Source organism: Bufo gargarizans, chromosome 3 (assembly GCF_014858855.1).
Source record: "Bufo gargarizans isolate SCDJY-AF-19 chromosome 3, ASM1485885v1, whole genome shotgun sequence".
In the NCBI taxonomy this organism is placed as follows: Eukaryota; Metazoa; Chordata; class Amphibia; order Anura; family Bufonidae; genus Bufo; species Bufo gargarizans.
In genome coordinates this window covers 412,686,396-412,705,377 of record NC_058082.1, presented here as the reverse complement: position 1 = coordinate 412,705,377, position 18,982 = coordinate 412,686,396, and the positions used below count along the sequence as shown (strand labels likewise).

Genomic DNA, 18,982 nt, shown 5'->3' with positions numbered 1-18,982 from the left:
CTCTACGGTCTCATCATGTTGCTGCCACATCACCACTCTGTGTTCTCCTCATGCTGCTGCTATCTCAACACTCTGTCACAACGCCACTCTGTGGTCTCCTCATGCTGCTGCCACCTCATCACTGTGTCACTGGGCCACTCTGTGGTCTCATCATGCTTCTGCCATCTCACTACTCTGTGGTTTCCTCATGCTGCTGCCACATCACCACTCTGTGGTTTTATCATGCTGCTGCCAACTCACCCCAGAAGATATGTGAGACTGGCAACACGTGGTTTGATCTGACATGTTTTCTTTTTGGATTAAATGATGTCTGTGTTGTTTCTGGTGCTTGCCACACTTTATATCCCCAGGTGTTGCTTTTGTGGTTGTTTAACTTTCTCTATTTATTGTTTCTCCTACTATGCTATGCAGTTTATAGCTTCTGTTGGACTTGTGGTTAGCTTGGGTTTTTGGCTGAGTTCCTGGTGCTACCAACGATTTATTGAAGAGAATTGTTTCTGTTCCCTTTTGTATTTTGTTTTGATATGTGTGTGTTGCCTTTCCCTGTTGTTTGTCATTAGGCCTGAGGGAGACTCCTGTTTGTCCTTACCTTTGGAGGAACAGATAGACTCACTCCTGACATTCGCTCCAGGGTCCTATAGGGTGAGATAGGATTCTAGGTATCTGGTGTATGAACTTGCCTGCTTTTGGGGCCTGTTCATACTGTTAGTCTGTTAGGACTGGAGTTAGGGTTTTCTCTAGGAGGTGTCCATCTTCCTTCCCTAGTTTCCAGGCCTTATTCCAGTGTCCCATTTTCCTGCTATGCTCAGTGTGGTGTTTTCCTCCCACACACGAGTGTGACATTAGGTTACTGTTCCACTCTTTGGTCTCCTCATGCTGCTGCCACATCACCACTATAGCAAGTGATGACCACAAGGAGAGAAAGGCGCTCATAGGGTGAGTATGTCAAATAAACAATGTCCTTCAAACACAGGTGAGTTAATTATGCTCACCTGTTCAGGTCGCACCAATATTGGGTGCAACCACATTGAAGGCCAACTGGAGAAGTTATAGGTGACTGGTTGGTGCTGCCGGTTCTGTCCGAAATCTCCTTTGGTGGAGGTCAGACCGCTGACTGGTTAAAGATTTGTACTGGAGCTCCACTGGACCATAAGAGTCAAGTTAGCGTGTGGACCCAAGGTGCAAGATCACAACCAGATGTTGAATATAAATAAATATAAAATAATGTGACGCACTGGATAAACCTAAGATCAAGTCAGGTGCTCTCAGTAGAGTAGATTCACCCAATCTATTCAATAGAATCGCAATATAAACAACAAATGCACTGGGCAACTCACAAGACTACGGTCGAATACATTGAAAGACCAATGACTAGAGCATCGCATGGGCATTTGTTACATCGAATGGTAAGACTGTTCAAATTTTTCATTACTGTATCTGTGTTGGAAATACAATTTAAGTATTTCAGCGGGACGCCGCTGAGAACTTAACATAGCGGGACGCCGCTTGGACAAACATTGGGCGATTAATCCACCACAAGTTACATTTAGTTCTAAGAGACACTTTTGTTCATTCAAAGTTTTTCATATGGGACTGAGATTTTTGTCTTCCTATATTTAGTTCAGATCGAAGATTTGAATGTTATAAATTCACACCCTTGAATGTTGCTAGTGAATGCGAACATTTATATAGGCAATACAACTAGCAATTTTACTCTATGATCTTATATCGAATATTTATCGATTTTATTGTCACGATTTTATCATGATTGTGTATGTTTATTTTTTATTGTGCCTAGCACATACGGTAGTACGCAATATTTAATAAACTAAATATTGGTCGTATTATCCAAGAGTGCCCAGTGCATTTGTTGTTTATTCAGATGTTGAATATAGTAAGGTTTATTGGGAGACAACGCGTTTCGGGGCTCTACGGACCCCTTTATCAAGTCTAAAAAAAAGTATAAAATAGAAGGTAGTGTGCAAATAAAAAATGGTAATGAAACCATAGTAATAGTTGCAATAATCCAACATTTAAAAGGGTGCTAACATATGACTGAGACGAGAGAAAAGTGACACATAATAAATATGAGGAACAATGGGAAAGTGAAAAATTATATATATATATGTAAAATAACTTAACCGTTCAAATATAGGTAAACGATAAATAAATAAAATAAATAAATTGATACATAATTCAAAGAGCTTGATGATCAAAATATAAATAAATAATAAATAAATCAATGCATAATTCAAAAAAGCTTGTGGCTCATGTTATAAATAAATAATTAAAAACCATGGATGTGCACTTCATATAAAACCAAATCATAGTAGCTCTAGTGTTGGTTTCAGCTCAAGGGCTTACTGGAGCAAGGATATACCAATAAGATATATATATATATATATATATATATATATATATATAAATATGTATTTATATTGAACCAGATTATGGGGGGAGTCTGTATGTGTATGCCTATTCCAATGTAAATATTGAAATTAGCCCAGCCTGTACCAGAGATTAAAAATAGGGGCTTAGTATGTATATATGCACACATACTTATATATAAATGAGGGGTTAATAGTAATAATCAAACTGCACAAACTGAAACGAGGGAGCGTAATGATGAGTCTAGCTGGGAGGAAAAAAATTTTTTTTATAGTGAATCGGTTAACCTAGACAAACACCAGGACCTGTGAGGCTGCAGAGGAAGGGTCACAGAGCACGGCCGTTCGCTGTCGGCACGTGGGGCGTCTGATTTGCTGTGCACTCAGAGCACGCGCTTACAGTGGAGATTTAGAGAGGTGGAGTGGGTGGGGACCAGGAGTGCTGATTGGACAGCGTCTCTGGCAAGGCGGTGATAGTAAGGAAGATGCTGAATGAGGCGCTCAGCGAGTGGAGCGATGCAGATGGTGGCTGGACAGGGAGAAGATGGAATTCAGAAACAGATAAAGCTGTGATTGGGGGAGTATATAATGAGAGAAAGGAACCTTTGTGATATACAGGAGATGGGTGATATATGGGTGGTATGTATCGCTCACAAGAGGAGAGGAATCTTAATGTGTAGAAGTGAAGTGGAGATAGAAATAAAACTGCTATATGAGTATTGGGATGACTGCACTAGAGCTTGCTGGAGTTGTATGTACTAAGAGTGACTGGGGGTGTATAAGAATGATGTGCTATAGAAATGAAATAAAATGCATATAATATATAAAATGAACATGGCATCACTGTGTATTAGAAACAAAATAGAGATATATTTAGAGAACCAGGAATGACCAAGTTAAATGGCCTTGATAGTGTGGAAAAGATCTATTGGATGCACCAGTCAAAAGCACTTGTTCTTGAGGCTCTCATTAAGACCATATGGTTTGAGCGTCTGTAGTTTGAAAATCCAGAACATATCTCTCATTGGAGTGTTCTAAATCTATCAGAGCAACTGTCAGAGATGTGTTCAATAGGTGCGATGGACTTCCTAGTGGGATCTTTATCATGGGTAGCGAGTTCAAACTTTTTGTAGACCTTAACACCTTTATTCGAAATATTACATTACAGAGGTATTTTGCCATCGAGAGTAGACAACCCAATTCTGATACACAAGGGGATCATCCAGGAGATACAAAAGCTACGACTTCGGTCCACACCAATTTGAAACCGAAATCTACATTCAACCCTACCTACCATAAAGGGAACCACATCAACACTTTTTTCTCTTTTAGTATCAAAAGAGGTCAGAGGCATTAATAAAGATGTGAAGATCAAAAGCAACCTCACTAAGAAAGAGAGGAAGGCACTATTGGAGCTAAGTAAAAATGACACGCTTGTCATTAGAAGTGCAGATAAAGGAGGAGGGATAGTGCTTCAAAAGAAAGAAGACTATATCACAGAGGCTAATAGAAACCTAGATGATCCTCTCTACTACGAACCCTTCCCCCTCAATCCACTCAATGAAGATAAGAGAAGCCTTATGTTGCTGTTAAAAGAAGCTGAAGAGAACCACATCCTCACCAAAAAAGAAAAAGAATACATAACAATTGATCATCCCAATATGGCAATGTTTTACCATCTACCGAAGGTCCATAAAGTTGTGAAGAATCCACCAGGAAGACCCATTATTTCAGGCATCAATTCCTTGACCAGCAATCTCTCACATTATAGAAACATGTTATAAATCTCCGCTCTCATTTAAGGGATTCATCCCAACTCATCTGACTATTAAAATAATTTTACTGGGACCCCTCATACTGTTGGTTGACATTGGATGAGGCGGCTCTATATTCCAAAATCCCACATGAGGCAGGCATCAGCACGGCAAGCCACTATCTGGAAACAGATCACCAACTTTCACCAAGACACAAACTGTTCATTTTAGATGTGATCCGGTTCATAACGTATTCTCTTTCGAGGGTAAAATTTACAGACAGCGTATGGGAACCGCGATGGGGACGCGTTTCACACAGAGTTTTGCGAACCTCTACATGGGCCGGTTCGAAGAGGAATTTATTTTCAACGAACACTATTGGAAGGATATAATTATTATTTTTTTTTATAAATGGTACATTGATGATTTGATCTTGATTTAGAAAGGCATTGATGAGGAGGCTCAGGCCTTTATTTCCTATCCTAACGATAACACCTGGAACCTCAATTTTACAGCAAAAAGCTCAACCGCTATAATTGAATACCTGGATCTAGTCCTATACTCAGAAAATAAAACAGTTATGACCAAGACTTTTTTTTTTTTAAGTCAACGGCAACAGCTACCTGGACTATAAAAGTGCACACTACAAGAAATGGAAAGACAACATACCTTTCAGCCAATTTAAATGGATACAAAGAAATTGTTCGATGATGAGTTATTTTATTGCACAGAGCCAGATTTTACATTCCAGATTTTATAATAAGAAATATCCCAGAGGCACTATTGATGGTGCTTTTATGCGAGCAAGTAGCCAAAGCCAAGAAGAATGCTTGGTGACCAAAGAGAAGCCAAAGAAAACAGTAGACCTGAAGAAGTACAAGTCTGCTTTTATTACCACTTATAACTCCAATCATGAGGTTTTAAGGAGCATTTTAACCAAACACTGGCACATTTTAGAGACTGATCCCTATCTTAAAGAGACCATCCCATCCAGGCCACGTATTACGTTCAGGAGGGCGAGAACATTGAAAAACCTATTGGCCCCAAGCAAATTGAAAAATAAAAAATCCATCACCATGACTGCGGCCAACTGGTTTCCTGATCCTGTGGAAAGTTATAAATGCAGCCATACTCAATGCAAATGCTGCACCAACATTGCCCACCAGACCAACAACTTCAGGAGCAATGTCACGGGTGAAGAGTTCCCCATAAAAAGCTTTGAACTGCTCCTCATCCTATGTGGTCTACCTCTTGGAAAGTGATTGTGGGCTGCAATATTTTGGCCACACAATCCCGGCCCTGAGGGAACGCCTGAATAAACACAGATGGAACATCACACAGGGTTTTCTGAAGCATAGCATATCGCAACATTTTCTCGTTACCCATGATAAAGATCCCACTAGGATGTCCATCACATCTACTGAACACTTCTCTGACAGTTGCTCTGATAGATTTAGAACACTCCAACGGAGAGAGATGTTCTGGATTTTCAAACTACAGACGCTCAAACCATATGGTCTAACTGAGAGGCTCGAGAACAAGTGCTTTTGACTGGTGCACCCAATCGATCTTTTCCCCACTATCAAGGCCATTTACTTGGTCATTCCTGGTTCTCTAAATATATCTCCATTTTGTTTCTAATACACAGTGACGCCATGTTCATTTTATATAATATATTATATACATTTTATTTCCTTTCTATAGCACATCATTCTTACACACCCCAGCCACTCTTAGTACATACAACTCCAGCAAGCTCTAGTTCAGTCATCCCAATACTCATATAGCAGTTTTATTTCTATTTCCACTTCACTTCTACACATTAAGATTCCTCTCCTCTTGTGAGCGATACATACCACCCATATATCACCCATCCCCTGTATATCACATAGGTTCCTTTCTCTCATTATATACTTTTCAATTTGCTCCCCCATCACAGCTTTATCTGTTTCTGAATTTCATCTTCTCCCTGTCCAGCCACCGCCTTGCCAGAAACGCTGTCCAATCAGCGCTCCTGGTCCCCACCCACTCCACTCCTCTAAATCTCCACTGTAAGCGCGCGCTCTGAGTGCACAGCGAATCAGACGCCCCACGTGCCGACATTGAACGGCCGTACTCTGTGTCCCTTCCTCTGCAGCCTCACAGGTACCCAGATGTTTCTCTGCGTTAACCAGTTCACTATAGAAAAAAAAATTTCCTCCCAGCTAGACTCATCATTACACTCCCTCCTTTCAGTTTGTTCATGTGTCTGACACTGATCAGTACTATTAACCCCTCATTTATATATAAGTATGCGTGCATATATACATACAGTACTAAGGCCCTATTTTTTATCTCTGGTACAGGCTGGGATCATTTCAGTGTTTACATTGGAATAGGCATACACATACAGACACCCCCCCATAATATGGTTCTATATATATATATATATATATATATATATATATGTATACATATATTATTGGTATATCCTTGCTCCAGTAAGCCCTTGAGCTCAAACCGACACTAGAGGAACTATGATTTGGTTTTATATGAAGTGCACATCCATTGTTTTTAATTATTTATTCATAACTTGATCCACAAGGTTTTTTGAATTATGCATTTATTTATTTATTTAATTATTTTTTTATATTTTGATCATCAAGCTCTTTGAATTACGTATCTATTTATTTTATTTATTTATCGTTTACCTATATTCGGACTGTTAAGTAATTTTACTTTCCATACACACACATATATATATATATATATATATATATATATATATATATCTCCAAAGGATGGCAGGGCAGCACTCCTCACTTCAAGTGATGCAAATGATTCAGGTGCCAGCGTTTTACCCTCACTTGGCTTGATAATGGCTCTGTGAGACAGCTGAAACGTTGCCTGCATCAACATGTGTTGAATAAATTTTGCATTTTTTCACTTTTTATCTAAGTAGTGCTGTGTTAAATTTATTTGGATTTTATATATATATATATATATATATATATATATATATATGTGTATATATAATTTTTTACTCTCAATTTTTCATCATATTTATTATGTATCACTTTTCTCTCGTCTCTAGTCATATGTTAGCACCCTTTCAAATGCTGGATTATTGCAACTATTACTTTGGCTTCATTACCATTTTTTATTTGCACACTACTTTCTATTTTATACTTTTTTTTAGACTTGATAAAGTGGTGCGTAGAACCCCGAAACACGTTGTTTCCCAAAAAAACTTACTATATTGAACATCTGGTTGTGATCTTGCGCCTTGGGTCCACACGCTCACTTGACTCTTATGGTTCAGTGGAGCTACAGTACAACCTAACCACTATGTCATTGGGCCACTCTGTAGTCTCCTCATGTTACTGCCACCTCACCACTCTGTGGTCTCCTCATGCTGCTGCTACCTCAACACTGTGTCACTGGGCCACTCTTTGGTCTCTTCATGCTGCTGCCACCTCACCACTTTGTGGTCTCCTCATGCTGCTGCCACATCCCTGCTCTGTGGTCTCCTCATGCTGCTACCACATCCCTGCTCTGTGGTCTCCTCATGCTGCTACCACATCACTGCTCTGTGGTCTCTTTATGCTGCTGCCACCTCACCACTCTGTGGTCTCCTCATGCTGCTGCCACAATACCACTCTGTGGTCGCCTTATGATGCTGCATAATCACCATTCTGTGGTCTCCTCATGCTGCTGCTACCTCAACACTATGTCACTGGGCCACTCTGTGTTCTCCCCATGCTGCTGCCACATCACCACTCTGTGGTCTCCTCATGCTGCTTCCACCTCACTGCTCTGTGGTCTCTTCATGCTGCTGCCACCTCACTACTCTGTGGTCTCCTCATGCTGCTGCCAAATCACTACTCTGTGGTCTCCTCATGCTGCTGCCAACTCACCCTATTTCAATGGGCCACTCTTTGGTCTCCTCATGCTGCTGCCACCTCACCACTATGTCGCTGGGCCACTCTGTGGTCTCCTCATGCTGCTGCCACCTCACTACTCTCTGGCCTCCTCATGCTGCTGCCACATCACCACTCTGTGGTCGCCTCATGCTGCTGCCACATCACTGCTTTGTGTTCTCCTCATGCTTCTGCCACATCACCACTCTGTGGTCTCCTCATGCTGCTGCCACATCACCACTCTGTGTCCTCCTCCCACCGATGCCACCTTACCCTATGTCACTGGGCCACTCTGTGGTCTCCTCATGCTGCTGCCACCTCATTACTATGTCACTGGGCCACTCTGTGGTCTCCTCATGCTGCTGCCACCTCACTACTCTCTGGCCTCCTCATGCTGCTGCCACATCACCACTCTTTGGTCTCCTCATGCTGCTTCCACCTCATCACTATGTCACTGGGCCACTCTGTGGTCTCCTTATGCTGCTGCCACCTCACCACTATGTCGCTGGGCCACTGTGTGATCTCCTTATGCGGCTGCCACCTCACTAATCTCTGGCCTCCTCATGCTGCTGCCACATCACCACTCTGTGCTCACCTCATGCTGCTGCCACATCACTGCTTTGTGTTCTCCTCATGCTGCTGCCACATCACCACTCTGTGTCCGCCTCTTGCCGATGCCACCTCATCACTATGTCACTGGGCTACTCTGTGGTCTCCTCATGCTGCTTCCACCTCACCACTATGTTGCTGGGCCACTCTGTGGTCTCCTCATGCTTCTGCCACCTCACTACTCTGTGCTCTCCTAATGCTGCTCCTCGTGCTGCTGCCACCTCACCGCTCTGTGTTCTCTTCATGCTGTTGCCACCTTACCACTCTGTGGTCTCCTCGTTTTGCTGCCACATTACCACTCTGTGGTCTCCTTATGATGCTGCAAAATCACCATTCTGTGGTCTCCTCATGCTGCTGCTACCTCAACACTATGCCACTGGGCTACTCTGTGTTCTCCCCATGCTGCTGCCACATCACCACTCTGTGGTCTCCTCATGCTGCTTCCACCTCACTGCTCTGTGGTCTCTTCATGCTGCTGCCACCTCACCACTCTTTGGTTTCCTCATGCTGCTGCCAAATCACTACTCTGTGGTTTCCTCATGCTGCTGCCAACTCACCTTATTTCAATGGGCCACTCTGTGGTCTCCTCATGCTGCTGCCACCTCACTACTATGTCACTGGGCCACTCTGTGGTCTCCTCATGCCGCTGCCACCTCAACACTCTGTGGACATCTCATGCTGTTCCCACCCTCCTCACTCCATGACTGGGCCATTATTTTGCCTTGACATCATCATTTATTTGACCCTGAACAATAAGGGGAAGTAAGGAAAAATGAGATGCACAACGGATCTTTTCTATGTAGCAACTGTAAGGCCTGTATGACATGGTCCCTATTTTGCATCAGAATTGGCTTATGATTTGGTAGCCAAAAGCAGGAGTGGGTACAAATCCACTCTTGTTTTGTTTTTTTGTTTTAGCAATACTGATGGATTACTGACCGAATGCTGACTGAGTGAATGCAGATGCTCAATCAGAAGCCAATATGCACCAGAAACTAAGGCAAGGTCCTGTGATAGGACCGAAACATTGGCCAGCTTATATTATTTATTCCTGGATGGATTTATGATTGATTAAAAGTACAATTGATTCAACCGCAAAAAAAAATTGTGCCGTGGTTTATCTACATTATAGTAGGATCTTGGACCTCTGTACGGTTCTATATACCTGGCTGGCGCTAACATTGACCTGTAAGGCTGAATTCACACTTGAGTTATTTGGTCAGTTTTGGCCCCGTAATTGACCAAATGAGTGAAGTGTGAAGTAATTCTAAGAGCGACGCCTGTCATCTGCGAGTCATACTGACTCACAGTATTGTTTCACTACCACAGCAGACTCCCTATGCGTGTTACTGCAAGGCACAGTGTTCTACACCACTATAAAGGCTCTCTGCAGCCAGGAAATAGCTGTTTTTTAAGGCAATTCACCACAAATAAACTTGACTTGAATCTTTTTTGAAAATTCGGCAAACCGACCGAATCAAATTTTTGAGAAATTTGCTCATCTCTAGAAACTGCATTTTATGGGAAGCTGGACTTCACCGTAATTTTTTCCATTCAAGTTGTACCACAGCTGAGTCCAGGCTGTGTCTGTGCTTCCTTGCCACGATGCACAGGTGAGCGCTGCATTACCGGACTTTAGATTACTTACATTTTATCTGTATTAACATGGCAAAAATAAAGTACACACAATGTCAACCATGGATAATGTAGTACCTGAACTAGGAGAACGGACTTTAAAATCAAACTTTGTAAGAATACACAGAGCTCTTCCATTCATTACAAACTTGCTGTCATCTGTTTTCTGTAGTGAGTATTCTTCTTCGGCCCATCGTAGCCACTGAATTACATCATCCTTGCTCCACAGGGATGGATGTATTCCTGAAATCCATAATATAATGGTCAGAATTCCAAAAACATAAAGGTAAAATTAACTTATGCCCTCTCCAAGTGTGGGCTGTCAATCATTATAATTTTCTGCATGCAGTCAACCAAAGATCACAGCTATGACACATTGGGGGACATTTATTAAGCATGTTGCACCATAATTATGGCGTAAAATGCACCAAAAAGAATGGCATTATGATTTGCACCAAATATATCAACTGTTTTCTCCAGAATTTTGACCATAAGGAATATATCATGCCAGAAATAAGTTCTAAATGTCAAAGTGGATGGGGCTATGAAACTGGTGCATATTACGCCTCATTTATCATCCTCTTATCAGCAAAAAATTATCAGCTTAATGGCCAATTATGGCCTAAAGATGCAAAAAACAAACCTGTTGTGGGAACAAGTGACAGGTAAGTATTAAACAGGATGATATAAATAAGCTAAACGGCAGGGTTTTGTCAGTAAACTGGAAATCTGTGCATGAAGGAGAACGTTGGTGGTTGTCACACACACCTTTAGCATTTATAACATTTACATAGTTGACATCCTATACTGTTACCAGTAAAGTTTAAAGGGGTTGTCCAGGTTCAGAGCTGAACCTGGACATCCCTCCATTTTCACCCCGGCAGCCCCCCTGACATGAGCATCGGAGCAGTTCATGCTCCGATGCTCTCCTTTGCCCTGCGCTAAATCGCGCAGGGCAAAGGCATTTTTCTGAGTTCCGGTGACATACCGGGCACTCTATGGGGCTGACAGGCAGCCCGGTGATGTCACCGGCACTGATGGGCGGGATTTGGCTCTGCCCTAGCCAGTAAAACGGCTAGGGCAGAGCTAAAGCCCACCCCTCAGAGCCGGTGACGTCACCGAACACACTGCTGGGCGGAAGTTACCGCCCGGCAGTGTGTTATTGAAAACACAAGAGCCTGTGCCCTGCGCGATTTAGCGCAGGGCATGGGAGCGCATCGGAGCATGAGATGCTCCGATGCCAGGCTCAGGAGGGCTGCCGGGGTGAAAATAAGGGTATGTCCGGGTTCAGCTCTGAACCCGGACAACCCCTTTAATGCATGTCCAAAGAATAGTGACCTTAAATAGTGTAAGGGTAGCACGGCTATGGTCACCTTCGGGGAAATTTTTTTAATGATTGCATTTTACTAATTTTAGGCAAAAAATCATTTTTTTCAATTGGCTTTTATTAACCCCTTAGTGACCAAGCCTGTTTGGGCCTTTATGACCAAGCATTTTTCTTCCTTTTTTTATGGTCTCGTTCCAAGAGCTATAACTTTTTTCTTTTTTCATCTATATAGCTTTTTGAGGGCTTGTTTTTTTACAGGACAAGTTGTAGTTTTCAATGGCGCCATTTTGGGATATACATAACTTTCTGATTAACTTTTATTAACTCTTTCTGGGAGGGAGATGGGGAAAAATAGCAATACTGCCACTGCGTTTTTACATTATAAATTTTACGGCGTTCATTTTTCGGTACAAACTAACAAAATATCTTTATTCTCTGGGTCAGTACGATTACAGTGATACTAAATACTTATAATTTTTTCACATTTTACTACTTTTTTTCAATAAAACCCTTTTTATTAACCCAAAAAATGATTTTGCATTGCAACTTCACAAGACCAATAACTTTTTATTTATTTTTTTCTATGGAGTTGTGTGAGGGCTTGATTTTTTAGGGATGACTTTTTCATTGGTATCATTTTGGAGTAAATGCCGCTTTTTGATCGCTTGTTATTACGTTTATTTTGGTGGAAACTAAGAATAAATTAGAAATCCTGTCTTTTATTTTATAGCGTTCACCATAGGGTATAATTTATGTAATATTTAAGTCGTCCGGGTCGTTACGGACGTGGCAATACCAAACATATGGGGGATATTTTCTTTTTGCAATTTTTTGCATTGAAAAGTGTATTTTCAATGAAAAAAACGCATTTTTTTATTTTATGGAATTTTTTTGATTTATTTAATAAATGTGTATTTTTTCTATATTTTTTACTACTAAATAGTCCCACAAGGGGACTATAATATACAGTATTTTGATTGCTTTTAAAATGTAATGCATTATCTCTATAATGCATTACATTTCAATAGCAATGCTATTCAAACATTGACCAGCAGGCTGCGCCAGATAGGCACAGCCTGCTGGAGATAACGGAAGACAGGTTTGAGGCCCTGATCGGAAGCAAGGTAAGCTTCCCAACACATCAGCACCCCGCAATCGCATTTTTGGGGTGCTGATGGGAGACAGAGGGAGTGGCAGCGAGCGCCATGGCATGTAAATAGTTAAAAAGCTTGGATCGGCACTCCTGTCGGTCCGGGCTGTTAGAGCAGGGCCCCGTCTCTCATGTGAGAGCCAGGTCCGCGCTCATCGCTGCACTGGGCCGTCGTAAAAACGCGGTTGCCCAGCCTAAGGCCCCTTAGTGACCGCCGTAAAAAGGTGTATGGGTGGTCACTAAGGGGTTAAAAATGGTCAGCCATTTCTGAGATACAAGAGTTAAAAATCAGTCTGGCTGCAAGCTGTAACAGTCTTGTTTCTTTGAATCCCGTCACCTGGCAGCTCATGTGTAGCTTTTATCTCTGACCTCATAAATACTCATTATAGCTCAATTCTTATCAAACATGTATTAAACATTAATGTTTTAATATTAAAATTTTGCTTAAAGGGAGTCTGTCATATCTTTTTCACCAATATAAGTAACAGCATTGCCCCATAGACGTTTGTAAACGCATTGCAAACATACTTGTGTGTACTTCCAGGAAAAACTGCTGAAAAACATCTCCCAAGGGGCCAACTGGGTGGGGTTTGCAGTTTCAAGTGCCCAAAGCAAAGCCCGCCCAGTTGGGCACTTGGAGCCCCATTTATACACTCCTTTGGGCTCTTTTTGCATCACATAACCCTTTTTGCATGACATATGTTCTACTTACTGAGACTTCCGGGAACTTTACAAATCACTTCTTGAATAAAGGAACAATGTGATTGACAATAGTCAAGTGCATCCTGGTTGTGCTGGGAAGATACTGCAGTGGTTTGTGGAGGGATTGCCTTTATTCTCTCCTGCAAACATAAGAGGCATAATAATTGAAGGATTTCTCAGGGACCATACCATTGCTTGGAGGAACATAGATTTGGTATGGAGTGCTGTGGTTGTGACTTTATTTGCACCTGGTACTGTTAAGGAGCTCCAGTTGTAGGTTTGTAAGTAAGGCTAGGTTTACATCTCAGCGTTTTACAGCGTGTACGAACGCGCTGTAAAACGCCCTACGCCCCAAGAAGTACAGGAGCTTCTTTGGGGCGTATTGTCGTGAGTATTGTGGCAGTATTTCATTGGATGTATCTGTAGTTAATCACACAAACGCGCGTATTACGCGCATTTCCAATATACAAAAACGCCCCAAAATACGCCTCAAAAACGCCTGATAAAAACGCCTGTAAAAAGAGCTTATCGAATACGCTCAGGTGTGAACCCAGCCTTAGTGCAGAAGCAGGACAAAGAGAGTTCAATTACACATAACTACATGTGAACAGAAACGTATGTGTTCTCAGTTTTTAAAGCATAATTACAAGGAAAAAAGTATAATTTTAGCATCTTTTTTCTCTTACCTGAAGGGCGCCATTCTTCTACTAGTCTGTGCTAAGTAGGACAGCGGGACATCCGTGCAAACATAGAACCTTTATTATAAGTATAATATACTTTATATGTATAATGGGTGACAAGCTCGTGAGATCACCAAAGATCAGCTGATGTGGAGATCTACATCAATTATTTCCCTGCAGCTCCACCACAGGCAATTGAAGCAAATAATCCCTGTTAAAAGCAATGTGTTTTTAAGGGACTCAATGCTGCCTGAGGTGATCACCTCACCTTTTCTCATTGGTGGTGCAACCCTGTATAAGGCAGCATGTTGGTCTGCACAAGACAGTTCAAAACCGGATCCCTGGCAGCATGCTTGCATCTCATTAGCAAATTCATCATTTGAATAGTTTTCTCTTACGAATGTTATTTATGTCTTATATGTATTAGCCTCTTTGATTCTTAGCTTTGTTACTCACCCTGTGCCTGACTTTATACAACCAGGGGCGTAGCTATAGGGGGTGCCACATAAGAAGACACTGGTATTATGGAAAGTGCATGCTGGCCAAGTTATATCTCTGGCCGCAGGGAAGGGGTTAGGTCAAGAATTTGTCATGAGGGGGGTTGGGGGGGGGGGGTCGTTTCAATTTTTTTATGTTTGCCTCCCTGGTCACAAAGCACTGAGGGAAGGGGGGCCCCAAGCTGAAATCTTGCACCACGGCCCATGAGCCTTTAGCTATGCCCCTATATACGACCCTATGGCCAGCAATTAGCTACTCTTTTTGTTCTTTGTTACTGCATGCCACTGCTTTTCTGCCTGGTGGTGGGAACCACCATCATAGTTTCACTTTCTTGCTACTCATGTTGTATTGCTGGCATTTGTTGTTCCTTAGAATGATTAGAGATTATAGCTACAAGCAGGGGCATACACAAATCTCATAGGACCTCATAGCAAAACTTAGTATGGGTCCCCTGAACTTATTTTCCCATTGTACAGTTGCAAGAAAAAGTATGTGAACCCTTTGGAATGATATGCAACAATTGGTCATAAAATGTGATCTGATCTTCATCTAAGTCACAATAGACAATCGCAGTCTGCCTAAACTAATAACACACAAGAATTAAATGTTACCATGTTTTTATTGAACACACCATGTAATCATTCACAGTGTAGGTGGAAAAAGTATGTGAACCCTTGGATTTAATAACTGGTTGAACCTCCTTTGGCAGCAATAACTTCAACCAAATGTTTCCTGTAGTTGCAGATCAGATGTGCACAACGGTCAGGAGTAATTCTTGACCATTCCTCTTTACAGAACTTTTTCAGTTCAGCAATATTCTTGGGATGTCTGGTGTGAATCGCTTTCTTGAGGTCATGCCACAGCATCTCAATAGGGTTGAGGTCAGGGCTCTGACTGGGCCACTCCAGAATGTGTATTTTCTTCTGTTTAAGCCAGTCTGTTGTTGATTTACTTATATGCTTTCAGTCCTTGTCCTGTTGCAACATCCATCTTCTGTTGAGCTTCAGCTGGTGGACAGATGACCTTAAGTTCTCCTGCAAAATGTATTGATAAACTTGGGAATTAATTTTTCCTTTGATGATAGCAATCCGCCCAGGCCCTGACACAGCAAAGCAGCCCCAAACCATGATGCCCCCACCAACATACTTCACAGTTGGGATGAGGTTTTGATGTTGGTGTGCTGTGCCTCTTTTTCTCCACACATAGTGTTGTGTGTTTCTTCCAAACAACTCAACTTTGGTTTCATCTGTCCACAGAATATTTTGCCAGTACTGCTGTGGAACATCCAGGTGCTATTGTGCAAACTGTAAACATGCAGCAATGATTTTTTTGGACAGCAGTGGCTTCCTATGTGGTATCCTCCCATGAAATCCATTCTTGCTTAGTGTTTTACGTATCGTAGATTCGCTAACAGGGATGTTAGCATATGCCAGAGACTTTTGTAAGTCTTTAGCTGACACTCTAGGATTCTTCTTCACCTCATTGAGCAGTCTGCGCTGTGCTCTTGCAGTCATCTTTACTGGACGACCACTCCTAGGGAGAGTAGCAGCAGTTCTGAACTTTCTCCATTTATAGACAATTTGTCTTACTGTGGACTGATGAACAGCAAGGCTTTTGGAGATACTTTTATAACCCTTTCCAGCTTTATACAAGTCAACAATTCTTAATCGTAGGTCTTCTGAGAGCTCTTTTGTGTGAGGCATCAATCACATCAGGCAATCTTTTAAAAAGAAAACCCAGAACTGGTGTGTGGTTTTTTATAGGGCAGGGCAGCTGTAACCAACACCTCCAATCTCATCTCATTGATTGGACTCCAGTTGGCTGACACCTCACTCCAATTAGCTCTTGGAGATGTCATTCGTCTAGGGGTTGTCACCACCAGACATCTGAGAAGCTCTGAGAGATGCCTTTCAGAACCTCCTCCTTGAGCTTCCTTTGTTTTGCTTTCAGTTCCTCATCTTGTTAGCCTATCTCAGCTGTCATGTAGTTGGACCGATTGCATCCCTTTAAATTCCTCCCCATAGTGCATCAGTGTGCGGTTTATATTACTTCCTGGAGTGTGTGTGCATGCTGATCCTACTTCCCAGTCTTCTACAAGATAAGTGTTGTGCATTCATTTGTGTTTTTCTGTTTGCTGGATCCCAGGTGACCCTGACTCCCTCCGTATCTAGTGTAGGGAGCCGGTGGTCATGTCCCCTCACTATTATAGGGTGTTCAGGTGTTATACAGTCGAGGTACGAGGATATGCGATCATCTACCATTGGGATTTTCACATAGGATGAGCAGTAAGGGAGAGAGCCAGGTTTGATGCAGGGGTCTCCCTTTTGTTCCTTAGTTTTGGATCCATTGAGTTGTATATGCATTCTGTGTTGTCTTGTTTCCTGTACACTTTCCGTGACATTATAAACCGCCAAAACCGTCTTAAGCATGAATCCGGTTTCAACCTTGATTGACCGCATGCAGGGTCTTTCACTGGAGGTAGAAGATCTCCGGAAAACTGTCTCTCAGTTTGAGGTGACATTTTCTGCTTACGTTCATGGAGTTTGTTCTGAGCCTAAGATCTTGCTTCCGGATACGTTCTCCGGGGGTAGTGAGAATTTTGTTTGTTTTAGAGAGGCTTGCAAACTCCATTTTCGTCTACTTCCCCATTCCTCTGGTGATGAGGAACGGAGGGTGGGGATCATTATATCGCTGCTCAGGGATAACGCTCAGTCCTGGGCCTTTTCGCTGCCGGTGGGGGCACGGCCCCTCCGTTCAGTGGATGAATTCTTTTTAGCCCTGGGTCAGATATATGATGATCCGGATCGTATTGCTTTGGCTGAGTCTAGACTACATCTTTTATGTCAGGGTAAACAATCCGCAGAGATATACTGTTCAGAATTTCGGAGATGGGCAGCTGATACTGGTTGGAATGATGCTGCACTCCGAAGTCAATTTTGCCATGGTCTTTCAGAGGGATTGAAGAAGCATTTACCTTTCATGAGAGGCCTACCTCCTTGGACTCTGCCATGTCTCGGGCCGTTCGTATTGACAGATGTCTTAGAGAGAGCGGAGAGATCACTCCTTCCTGTTATACTCAATCCCAGGACAGTGCAGCGGTCTCATTCTGTGCGCAGGGGTCTCAGTCACTGTCAACCCCTTCTGAGCAGGAGCCCATGCAGCTGGGGTTGATTGCCTCTGACAATAGAAGATTCAGCCCGCATGGGAAGGTTTGTTTTTGTTGTGGAGGTATAAATCATTTGGCAAATGTTGTGGCAGTTTTTTGGGAGTAATAAAGAAACAAAAATGAAAAAATCCTTTAAAAATGTTCCATCTGTTAACATTGGCAGGGTTGAGGCGGAAATTGAAGGTTTTCCGTTTGCTTGTAGTTCCCGTTTTGTCCTGCCTGCCAGGGTGGCGCTAGAGAGCAAGAACATTTTTTGTGAGATTTTTGTAGATAGTGGAGCAGCTGTCAATCTCATTGATAATCAATTTGCGATAACTCATGGTTTCCAGGTATGCACTTTGGGAAAGGATATTCCTGTTTTTGCTATTGATTCCGCTCCACTTTCTCAGAAATCATTAAAGGGCATAGTTCACAATATCCGTTTAATTGTGAGTGATGCTCATGTTGAGGATGTGTCATGTTTCGTCCTTAGCGGATTGCCTACTCCTCTAGTGTTGGGGCTACCCTGGCTCACTAAACATAACCCCACCATTGATTGGCAAGCGAGGCAAATAAATGGTTGGAGTGACTTTTGCAGAGAGAATTGCCTCACGACATCTGTTTCTGAGGTTTCTACTAAGACTGTACCATCTTTTCTCTCAGAATTTTCAGATGTCTTCTCTGAGAGTGGAGTTCAGGATTTGCCCCCGCACAGGGAGTACGATTGCCCTATTAATCTCATCCCAGGCGCCAAGCTGCCTAAATCTCGTTTATACAATCTCTCCCAACCTGAAAGGGCCGCTATGCGTGCTTATATCTCTGAGGGTCTGAGAAAAGGACACATACGACCCTCGAAGTCACCTGTTGCCGCTGTTTTTTTCTTTGTTAAGAAAAAAGATGGTTCTTTAAGACCTTGTCTGGATTTCAGGGAGCTGAACAGTATCACAATTCGTGACCCTTATCCGCTTCCTCTGATCCTGGACCTGTTTAACCAGATTGTTGGGGCTAAAGTTTTTTCCAAATTAGATCTAAGAGGGGCATACAACCTGGTCAGGGTCAGAGAAGGAGACGAATAGAAGACGGCCTTCAATACCCCTGAGGGTCATTTTGAGAATTTGGTTATGCCTTTTGGTTAGATGAATGCTCCAGCCGTTTTTCAGCATTTCGTGAACAGCATTTTTTATCATTTAATGGGG

At 42.4% G+C, this 18,982-nt stretch overlaps 1 protein-coding gene across 1 annotated transcript in view; it reads right to left on the bottom strand.

The window, feature by feature from the left end:
• LOC122932234 (transcription factor ETV7-like) overlaps window positions 1-18,982 on the bottom strand; it is a 51,678-nt gene that overhangs the window by 18,614 nt on the left and 14,082 nt on the right. The window contains exons 2-3 of the mRNA XM_044286528.1: window positions 13,474-13,603; window positions 10,363-10,527 (exon numbers count right to left, since the gene is read on the bottom strand). Coding sequence (XP_044142463.1) covers window positions 10,363-10,527; window positions 13,474-13,603 — 295 coding nt within the window. The remainder of the gene's footprint in view (window positions 1-10,362; window positions 10,528-13,473; window positions 13,604-18,982) is intronic.